The sequence below is a fragment of the Stegodyphus dumicola genome, chromosome 2, assembly GCF_044657685.1.
Source record: "Stegodyphus dumicola isolate Sdum_Otavi_A_Nest chromosome 2, ASM4465768v1".
NCBI classification, from domain to species: Eukaryota; Metazoa; Arthropoda; class Arachnida; order Araneae; family Eresidae; genus Stegodyphus; species Stegodyphus dumicola.
The window spans coordinates 222,823,366-222,835,097 of record NC_140769.1 but is presented as its reverse complement, the minus strand read 5'-3'; the positions used below and the strand labels follow the sequence as shown (position 1 = coordinate 222,835,097).

General features: G+C 32.5%; 1 protein-coding gene across 2 annotated transcripts in view; it reads left to right on the top strand.

The window, feature by feature from the left end:
• The first annotated feature begins 2,155 nt into the window (after nucleotides 1–2,155).
• The window catches only part of LOC118179361 (cytochrome P450 2C41-like), a 31,670-nt gene continuing 22,093 nt past the window's right edge, over nucleotides 2,156–11,732 (top strand). Inside the window, exons 1-2 of one of the 2 annotated variants that reach the window (XM_035348534.2) lie at nucleotides 2,164–2,440; nucleotides 11,208–11,332. In XM_035348534.2, the coding sequence (XP_035204425.1) occupies nucleotides 2,196–2,440; nucleotides 11,208–11,332 (370 nt within the window). In that variant the 5' untranslated portion in view covers nucleotides 2,164–2,195. Of the gene's footprint in view, nucleotides 2,441–11,207; nucleotides 11,333–11,732 lie in introns of both variants that reach the window. The other variant, XM_085811804.1, reaches the window with a different exon arrangement.

Here is an 11,732-nt window from a genome sequence, read left to right as displayed (position 1 = left end):
GCTGCTTGGAAGCAATTGCGCTGTGTTCTCTTCCTATCGCAACAGTATTAAAAAATGTAAACGTTCTGGAAATAGGCACAATTAGAGTGCCAAGTGAATTGTAGCCACAAATGTAAAATTTGCGTTCCAGCATCAGTACTTCTTTAAATTTTTCTTTCATTACATATATGCCCACTCTGTTACTCGTCTTCGTGAGCTCAGTTTTTTTTTATTATTATTATTCTTATATGTTGGTAAATTGGGCATTTTTTGCTTTAAAAATGATTGAACTATGTTGTTCTTATGTTCCGGTTAAGGTTTTTATGCCTTTAGTTAATCTGCATGCAATAGTTGTTACTTGTTTATATATAAGTTTGATGCAACCTGGATTTCTCATCAAATTACATCGTTTTAGTACGTACTCTCTGAAGCAGAAACACCTCTGTTTGAGGGAGAAAATATCTGGTCCAGTGGATGTGATTTATTTGGAGGTACTTCTGCATCGAGTATTTTAACGTTATGGGGGGGGGATGTCTGGCACAGACAAATTCTTGAGCTTTTAAATCGATATCTACTCTTAATTAACCAAGGATAATTTAAGTATGACTGTACTGCAAAGTTAAAAATTCTGCAAGATAGCTAAACAAATTACTCTAATTTATATACCTTAAGATACTTCAAGAATAAAATGTGTGTATTCTTAGCAACTCAAGTTAAGTAAATAAATAAATTTGATTACATTTTGACGAAATTATATTACAGTGTTGTTTGTTCTACAAGAAAATTCCTGTGTGTAGTATTTATAAAGATATTAAAGATAGTCATTATCATTTACACGTTCTATCGTTCTTTAGCGGGCAGGCATTATCAATCTGACGAAAATGCTTTTCGATCATGTTGTAATATCGAGAGGCCCCAACTTGTCAGCAACTGTGGTAGTGACTGCTACTAAGTGTGAATTTACAGAAAAACCTAAGAAGGGTTTAAAGCCCTTTTTATTCAACTTTTAAAATAACAGCTGCGTCCACTTGACGCTCACAAACTACGCCGACCCGGCGATTTAACTGAAACAGAATGTAGAACTGAAAAATAATGACTGGATGAATAAATAGCGAGATCACTATCCACGAGGCTCTGAGATCTTAAACTAACCTAACCGCGTTCTAACATTACCGCTGAGATTCAGCGAGCTTACTGATTAACCAGTTGAAAGATCCAGCAAAATCTGCCGAGATAGGCACACAGGCCGACACGCGCAGTTCTTAAATTCTACCGAGAGACATTCACGTTCGCGATTCAAGAAGCACACCTACAATCTCGTTTCCCTTCTATTTAAACTCAACTTACTTCTGCTAAAATTTGAATATACTGCGCGCTCTATTACAATTTACATCCTCTAGCATTGGCAATTCTAGGGGAAAGTAAAGGCTGGACAGGAAAGATAACTTAAAATAAATGTTAGTTAAAATAAATATAAACCCTACAATGTAAAAAGCATTTTCATAAAGATTAACATTGCTTCCAATATTAATTTTTGAATCATTAAAAGACATATCTTTTCAACATTTAGTGTCAGTTTATTTAAGAATATAATAAATTCATTTTTCACATTTACAGTTTATCTATAGATGTAACATTTAAGATATAGGATGAAAATTATACAAAGACTTTTTTTTTTCCCCTTAAAGTCTGAATCATAAATAAAAATATTAATGAACAGAAAGTTTTACAAGTCAAGCTTAATGCTTAATCTACCTTTTCAATAAATGAAAGAAAGGAAGATTACTTTTAATGAAATTTATGTTGAATTCATCTTTTGTTTCTCGTAAAATACGATTAAATAAACATTAATTAAACTTTTATTAATAAAAGTAAATATAAGCGTCAGGAAGCAAGAGGTTTTCAATTGTATCATAACCAAAGCAAAATAAATAGTTTTCGATAGTTTTAAAACTATCAAAACTGTGCAATCATTTCTAGATACATTTTCGCGCTTATGATAAAAACCTTTCTCAAATACGTATTAATGCAATATAATCTTTGAAATGTGTAATTCACGGATACATAGTATATTCGATAAACAAATAGATTAAAAGAAACTTTTTTTCACACTTGAGTTGTCGATAAGATAATGAGATAAGAAGTCACAGTAAATTATTAACAGGACAGATTACCACAATTACTATCAGAAAGCAGAGGGCGTGAATATCATTACTATGGCATTCAATTCTATCAATGGTATATTAAAGGATGCCGTAGTTGTTAATAAAATAGACAGTAATGTAGTTTTATTACTGATAATTTTACTGTGCACCATCATATACCTTTACGGTACTAAGAAGAAATATAAATTGCCTCCTGGCCCAATCGGTTTACCAATTCTGGGGTACTTACCATTTCTAGGAAAGGAACCTCACAAAACATTGTCAGCCCTTGCTAAGAAGTATGGGAATGTATTTGGGTAAGTTCTGCATTTTGCGTGATGCTTTCACACGAGAAACAAATTCTCATAACGAGTAATATTATTTACTGTTACTATGTAAGATTTTATTTTGAATTTGAGATATGGTAGAAGCAAAGTTGCTAAGGTCTTGAAACAAATGTAATTATTTCCATAGTTTACAATTTAATGATGTAAGGTTTTCGTGAATTTTTCTTTATGCAATTTAAATAGGGTACCACTTCATGTAAAACATTCCATGTGAAGGCACATGTCCTCTCAGGAGGAAGCCCAAAAGTAATATAACTTAATTTAACAGTTTAATCCAGCGATCACAAACCGGTGGTCTGTAAAAACCTTTTGATAGTTCGCAAAAAAATTGGGACATTATTTATATTTTTATTATGATTCAGTTTAAAAAATGACGAGTAACAGACCTATTGTAGAATATGCATTATACTTTTTTTTTTAATTTTAGCTACTACTTTTAGGGAAATACCTTCTGAATTTAACGACTTTTTTGCTACTTTTGCAGGTGTATCTAGCGACATTTGAAAGTGAGAGTAGGTATCCATGGGTATGCAATTATCAATAATAGCTGCTGCTGTTATCAATAATAGCGCGAACTAATTCTCTTTCATTTTAAATTACAAACATATGCTATATTAGTCGTTAATAACAGTTTTTCTCCCTGTCAATATGCAGCTTGATGGATTTTTATGAGAACCATCTGCAATCTTGTTTAGAATTGCATCACTGGAAGTTTCCGTTTTTGTTTTGTCTAACTGTTGACCGATGGCGCCATTGCTGAGTAAGCGATGATTATTATTTTTACAATAATTAAAAATTGGCGGCATAACACTTTCAGTTTATTGATATTGCTTTGCGTTTGCCGGTTTTATTCTTGCTTTTCGTGAAGTTCCTTTTCAGTGATATAGAAATGTGAAGCTTTCTGTACAAGAAAGTAAGATTTGTGTACTTTTCACATAATTTTTCAATGTGAACGAAATATGTGTATGAATGAAACGTTAATAGTGTTTTAATTGTTACTCATAATCAGGAGCGTAGCCTGAATTTCTATAAAGGCATGCTACTGAACACCATATGTTTCGAAAATTATATTAACAAATGAAAATTAGAATTACATATATTGGAAATTGAATATTGTTTTTGCTTATTAATATGTTGTTAAACTTTGCATAATATGAAAACAATTTAATGCATTTAATCAATATTATAAATTCCTCAGATTTAAGGTCTGAAATGGATATTTTTCAAGTACGGTTTGTAGGCAGGTTACATAAGTCTCTTGCTTCATTTATGCAGATCGCAGTGTGATATACACTCATGTCCATAAATTAAGGATAATTCGGAGTCACGCGGAAATCGAACTCTAAAATAAATATATCACCTTTAAAATCACTACACACATCTTCAAGAATCATATGCAAATTTCAGGAAGTAACCAGATGACACCGATGGTACGTCACAATGGCGAGAGTGTAAGAGAGGGATATATAAGAAATGCAGGCAAAGAAGTAAAATTGTTCGCAGGCGCTTTATAAGCATTTCAGTGCAATAACCGAATAGTTATGACACAAAGGACTCATTTGGATGATTTTTTACGTGGTAGAATTATCGGCCGTTTGGAATGTGGGCGTACCCAACTGGAAGTATCAGACGAACTTGGAATTGCCCAGAGTGTCATCTCCAGGCTTTGGAAACGATTCCAAGATGATGGTAATGTGAGTAGACTTTACAACACAGGTCGCCCCATAGTTACAACGCTGAATGAGGACCAGTATTTGACAGTTACTGCCAAAAGAAACAGGCGGAGCACAGCCTCAGACCTGTCTCTTCAGCCACTGGTACGACAATTTCAATACAGACCGTATACAGACGCTTAGGGCAGATTGGTCTATATGCTCGTAGATCTGTCAGATGCGTTCCACTTACTGCAACTCACTGTCGCCTGCGGTTAGCCTGGAGTAGAGAGCATGTATTGTGGACACTGCAACAGTGGGCTTGTGTGATGTTTTCCGGCGAGTCCAGGTTTAGCTTGCAGTCTGATTCTCGCCGGACTTTCATATGGAGAGCTCCAGGTACCCGCTACCACCAAGAAAACATCATTCAACGACACCGTTACAGTGGTGCAGGAGTTCTCGTTTGGGGTGGAATTATTCTGGGTTCCAGAACTGACCTGCATGTTCAAATTGGAACCATGACAAGCCAAATCTATCGGGACGTCATTCTGGAACAATTTGTACGTTTGTTTTGGGGCGTCATTGGCGCACAATTTGTGTTTATGGATGACAACGCCCGTCCTCACCGTGCAAACATCGTAAGCGAATGCCTTCAATAGGAGGATATCACCCGTATGGACTGGCCAGCATTCTCACCGGACTTGAATACAGTAGAGCACGTGTGGGACATGCTTGGAGTTGCGACGAGTTGCAGCCCGTCAACCTCCTCCTACATGTCTACCGGAACTTCGGAGAGCATTGCTTTTTGAATGGTGTAATATCCCTAAGATCAGATCGATAATTTGATACTCAGCATGCCTAGACGTTGTACGGACTGTATTGCATCCTCTGGGAGACATACAATGTATTAACAATCATACCAACCATGTAATATTGGTTTTTTGTAAATAAGTTATTTTTGTAATTTGCTCCAGGGAGAAAAAATCGCTAATTTTTTAATAATATCAAACATATAGCATATTTTTTTTTATCTTTACCTTTTGTTTAATAGATAAGCTTTACAAATAAGTCAAATTTGTTTTGCTTCTAACTCTTCCTTTGACTGATTTTGCATTATCCTTAATTTATGGACATGAGTGTATTTGTAAGTATAAGCAGCAAACGTATACTTGCAAGTATAAGCAGCTCAAATTTTATCAATGTGAATCATTGATAAAATTTGAGCAGTGGTACATTTAATGCTGATATTAGCAAAATCAGTTATTCAATCTTATAAATTTCATTCATCATGTTGTGAATGATCACATAACTTGACATAACATAAACTTACGTGTAAGTTTGTTTTCCGTCTCAAAAGAAATATTGAAAATATCCAGTTCAAACAATTTACGAGACTTGTTAAATATGATTAGTCAAATTTCGGAAAAACTATAATTAAAAGAAGGAAATTTACCTGCGTTCCGAAAGCTCGTCAATTCATATCTATTATTAGATTTAATCTTTTCCCATGCTTACTTGCAGTCTTACAAATATAAGTAACTATTTTATATATTCCAATACACATTCTGTTTTGCAGGAAAGGAGCTTCTATTTTTGTTTCTCGTGTCTATTGGCATTTTAACACTTGACTGTGCTTTTAGAATGAAATAAATTGAAAAGCCACTGTTTTATTTATACGGTATTCATATGATGTTTTTAACTGCAGTATATAAAATCATTTCAAGCAATAAAAAATATCTATTTGTGGAACCAGCAGACTGATCAAGACGTCCAAAGGCAGCTTTTGTTTTATGAAGGTTTGTTTATATAATTAATCAATCGATTTACTATTTTGTTTCTTTTATAAAGTTATACAAATTTGTTCATTTACTTATTTTACCGAATTTTACCTTTAGCTATTCTGTATCGTTCGTAAGTGGAAAGCTTTAAACCTATATTATGGTCAGGGCTTAATTTCTAAAATTAGAAGTGAAAAAATCAAATTATTTTTCAGCAGCAAAATAATCCGGAATTTCTTGAACTCTTGTCCGACGATGAGTGGGTAGTCAAGTTTGCATATCTGGAAGATGTTTAATCTCATTTAAACGAACTAAACATATCCTTGCATGAACAGCTTTTAAAGACGTGTTTACAGAACGAGGTAAAATAGATGATTTAAAAAAAATCGCCGTGACAAACACTGTTGGCGAAAGAAGATCTACAGATGGTTTATAAATTTTTATGAATATATGGCAGGGAAGGATCTCAGTCAGCAAGTGGTATAAATAATTCAGCAGCACTTGCAGTCACAGACAGAATTTTTTGTTTTTATTACCCAAAGGAAGAAGAGCCTAGGCAAGGAAATATGTGGATAACAGATCTATTTTCAGCAAACATTTTCAGCATCTGTAACAGCAATTAAAACTCAGTACCGATCTCGGCTTGAAATAAACGCGGCTCTCCGTTTATCAATGACGTCACTAAAACCCAAAATCTATAGACTGATTTCAAACAAACAGGAACAAATATCACAGTAAAATATGTAATAATATTAGATTTTTCATTAAAAAAATAATTACTCTATAACCATATAAAATAAATTAATGCTAATTATTATTGTATAAATGTATTTACTTTTTTTTAAATTCATATTAGTGATCCGCCAAATATAAAATTATATATGTAGAGGTCCGGGAAGTTATAAGGGTTGACAACCGCGGCTCCATCCACACTCAAACCACACTCGCGAGATGTGTGAAAATTGAGGTAGTGTAAAAGAAGAAACAACATGGTTGAATGATTTAGTAGATGATAACTATGATAACTAATATATTGCTGTATCCGTCACTTTCACGATTACCTTTGTGCTTTCCTCCGTCCACTAAGGCAGCTGGACATGGATAATTCCATCCTGGCCTGATTCTATGTATATTTTCTTATATGTAAGGTAAATATGAGAAGGTTTACTTCATCAAGTCTTCCACGAACGTATCCCTTTCTGTGGAAAGATAGTCCTTGTGTGCTTTGTATTCAACTAAAGAAACAAACCGATAAACTTCTCTATCTGCTATTTCATACGCGTGAAAAAAGTTCGTTAAGAATTTGACAAACTTTTCGGTAGGTTTGATTTAGTTGCAGGTTAGTATTGATGAACTAATTAGTCGTTTAGTATACGGAAGCTAGCTATTTAATCATTCAGTATACGGAATACCTTCAAAATTTGGTAAAAATGAAATTCCTCTACTATATTTATATTACAGTTGCAGTAGATCTGCCCTTTTCTGAGTAGAGACTTAAATTATCGCCATATTGTGCTTTTTTAAAGTAATTCTTTTTATGAATAGTTGTTGTAGGTTGATTAGTAACCCCTTAGCCGGGTTTTGTTCTGTCAAGTCTGGTATGACTCGAACTGAACAAACCACTCATTAACTCGAACTTCGGTTTTAGGGGATTATAGGTATTTCTGCTTTGCAGTGGAACTTCAGCATACTATTGCACTACAAATCAGTAATTTAAAAATCTCATTTTGTCTAGAGGCGAAGGATCACGAAATGTTTCTTCATGATTCCGCAGTCTAAATTAATTACTAATATTTCCTTTGCAAAAAAGGAAGCATTTGAAAAACTTAGGCTAAAGAATATCCCAGCTAAAGTAAGCAGAGGTATAGAAGGAAAGTCATCCCAAATAATGTTGATGATGTTTTATTGCTATTATTGCACTGATAATTAACTAATTATGCATAACAAATTTAAAAAATCGCTGATTTAACATTATGATTTGTTTTCGTTCATTTTTAAATACAGAACATCAAAATCTGAGTACAGTCGTACCTCGGTATACGTCATGATTCTGTTACAGATCCTTGGACATAACAAAATGAATTCTTCCGACAATAAATAAAGAATAATTTATCCGTTCTTAGGAAAAAATCCTATTGCTATTATTATAACACCGATCAATACTAAAATACAAATGCCGTGAGTAAAATATATACTGTACATAAATATTTTTTTAAGCAGCTCGAAAACAATTTTTCAACATATTCTAATGTGTCTGATTTCTGCGGTTGTTCTGTGGTTTCAAAGCGGTTGTATATCGGGGTACTGTTTTTATTTTTCTCTTGATGAAGGAAAATCATTTGTTTGTCTACGAGATACAAAAGTCGTAGAATAGAAAGAAATATCTACTTTTCCAGCTATAAATATTTAATTTACTTTAATTTTAGAATATGTCATAATTTGGTAGGTCTTGTATTATTCATAAAATATTTTCTCAACTATATGTCGAGAACGTTAATGATAAGAACTTCCTAGAAAATAATTTTAAAAGGCTAAGAGGCAATTATAAAAAAGAAATTAATTTAGCTAAGAATCGTTTATGGGATGATTTGTGTTCCCAAACAAATTTAAATCGACCATTTGGCATTCTCTACAAAGTCACTACTGATAAATATAAATCTGCCTTAACATTGAGCCAACTTAAAAAAGATGATGGCTCGTTTACTAATTCTATTCAAGAGAATTTTCTGGTTAGATACCATTTCCCAGAGGATTTGGATGTAGATGATACGGAATTTCAGAAAGAAATAAGACAAAGCTTTTTAATTTATGAAAATAATTTTAATGATTTAAGATTTTCAAAGGATGAAATTGAAGAAGTAGTGGATTCAATGGATAAAAGTCGTGCTCCAGTATTGGATGGTATCTGTTTAGACATTATAGAGGAAATTTTAAGAATTGATTCTACCTTTATGTGTAGAATATATAATGTATGTTTATACCATGGAATTTTTCCGAAGGTTTGGAAAATTTCCTCTTTGATACTTTTTAATAAAGAGGGTAAAGAGAGGAGTGATCCTTCCTCCTATAGGCTGATTTGTCTTTTGTCTGTTTTTGGAAAGATTTTGGACAAACTTATGACCAAAAGGTTATGGTTCCATTTAAATTCTACGCATGCATTGAATCCTTTCCAATATGGCTTTATGGAAGGTAGAAGTACTACACTTGCTATTCAAGATCTTTTGGAAAAAGTAAAAGAAAATAAAAAGAATAATTTACATACTGCATTGGTTTCTCTTGATGTTAGGAGTGCCTTTAATAATGTATGGTGGCCGTATGTACTTCATCAATTAAAGAGATTCAAATGCCCAATGAATTTATTTAAATTATTTTCAAATTATCTAAGTGATCGTTTAGTAATTCTTCCAGAAGGAAATATTTGTATTTCAAGAAAGTACAGCAAAGGTTGTCCTCAAAAATCAAACTCAGGTTCTTTGTTATGGAATTTATTTTGTGATTCTTTATTCGAATTACATTTTAAAGATAATGTTGTGATTCAAGCTTATGTAGATGACATAATTGTGATAGTTTCTGCCAGTGGTCGTCATACAATCGACCAAGACATTGACCATACTTTGGACTTGATTAATGAATGGTCCAAAAAAGTTAAATTGGAATTTGATCACAGAAAATGTGCAATAATGGGTATTGCAAAGAAAGGTAAAATGATCACATTACCTAGAGGAAGACTTAATGGGCATTCGATAAAATGTGTTAGACAAATTAAATATCTTGGAGTATTGATCGATGATCAACTTTCTTTCTTGCCTCATTTAAAGATGATCAAATTACAATGTGCTGCGATTTTGAATAAACCTTATGCTAATAAATGACTTAGTAGTGATATTAAGATGATATTCTACAAAAGGGGAATTGAGAGAAAGATTTTGTATGCTTGTCCTGCTTGGTACAGAAATAATGTGAGGATTAACAATTTGATGATACAGATTCAAAGACTTGCTATGCTTAGCATTACAAAATGTTTTAGAATTGTTTCCAGTGCTTGTTTATTTACATTAAGTAGCTGTGAGCCTATTTATTTGATAGCACAAAGGGAATGTGTTATATTTAATTTAAAGAATGGTAAAAGTTTTGAAATTGAAACTGATTTTGATTTTCCTGAAGACATAAATAATGTTGACATTTTAAGTCTAAAGAATGTTAAGCATCCTGCTGTATATTCAAATTTGGAATGGGACAAGAAAGTTCTTTCAGGTGAAGGCCTTGAAATCTTCACTGATGGTTCAAAGATTGCAGGAAGAATTGGATGCTCTTTTGTTGCATTCTCAAATGGAGATTTAAGTACTGTTCAAAAACTTCGTTTAAGTAATAATTCTTCAGTTTTTCAAGCGGAAGTTTACGCTATTTTAAAGTCCTTGGAATGGATCTTGGGAAAGAATTCTCAAGAAGAAATTAATATTTATTCAGATAGCTAAAGTGCAATTCAAGCTATTGTTGCCTCAAGATTTATACGGATTTGGTTTTTAAAACATATAATTTGTTTTTGGAAGTTTCTAAGAAAAGAAATATTTATTTTCATTGGATCCGTGGACATATTGGTCATTCAGGGAATGAATTAGCAGATTTTCATGCAAAGCAGGCTTCTAAAAAAAGAGGCTATAGATGATATTCTTCCAACTTCGTTTATTTCGTTTAAAAATTCTCTAAAGATTAAAGTCCTACAAGTTTGGCAATCATTATGGGATAAAGATTTGAAAGGTAGATTTTCTTATAAGTTCATAAAAGAAATTAAAACAAAAAGATGGTTTGGAAATAGTTATCTCAATCAATTTCTTACAAATCATGCTCATGTTCCGTTTTATTACAATAGAATTAATATTAAATCTATTATTTGCCAGTGTGGATCTAAAGAAGTATATGTTGAACATGTACTTAATTGTGCTTTATTAAAGGAAAGATGGTTTAGATTTTTACCAAAATTGACATCCGAATCGGATGTAAGTTAAAATCTACAAGGATGAAAAATCAAGAAAAGGAATAAAAGATGTTATGAAAGTTATTACAGAAACAGAAGAAGATTTGTTTCGAGAAGATTATAATATTTTGTTTATGTAATATTGTTTTTAATAAAGATATTTGCTGGCAAGGCTGGCAAATCTTTTATTCAGGGACGGGTACAGTATGGTGGTTGAATTAATAAATGAGTAGTTCCACTAATCCCTGCATATACCGCAAGGTTCGCAGGAGTTATTAGCTAGTCATACTATAGTTATATGAACATTTGCTGACAAAAGTTCTGTTTTTCAGATTGTACTTTGGTAGGCAATATGCTGTTGTTATAAACGAATGGACAGCTGTTAGAGAGGCTTTCGGCCAATCTGCCACTACCGACAAACCTCCAAATTTCTTCGACTTAATGCCAAATGGTTTGGGTAATAATTTCAAACAATCAATAAAAATACTGAAAACATCACTGTTATTTACTACTTTTAGAATTTTAATATCTTAAAAATTTTTTTTTGAAGTTTAGCTTATCCGTAAGTGTTACATTTTATACTTATACTGCAGGTATGCCGTCTGGTATTTAAGTTGTACAATATTTCTGAGTTCGGATATTCTACAACGATATTTTTCTTATTTCAAAGAGAAGCCAATGTAAAATTTAAAACTAGATAAAAAAAGCAAACTTAGATTTCCATAGATTTTATTGAAATTCTATTGATTTCGAGAGCGATCAAATAACGTATATATATATATATATATATATATATGCTGTTGTATGATCTTAAATTCACTTTGTTCGAAAACAAGTGAATTTGCGCAATAGCTGCA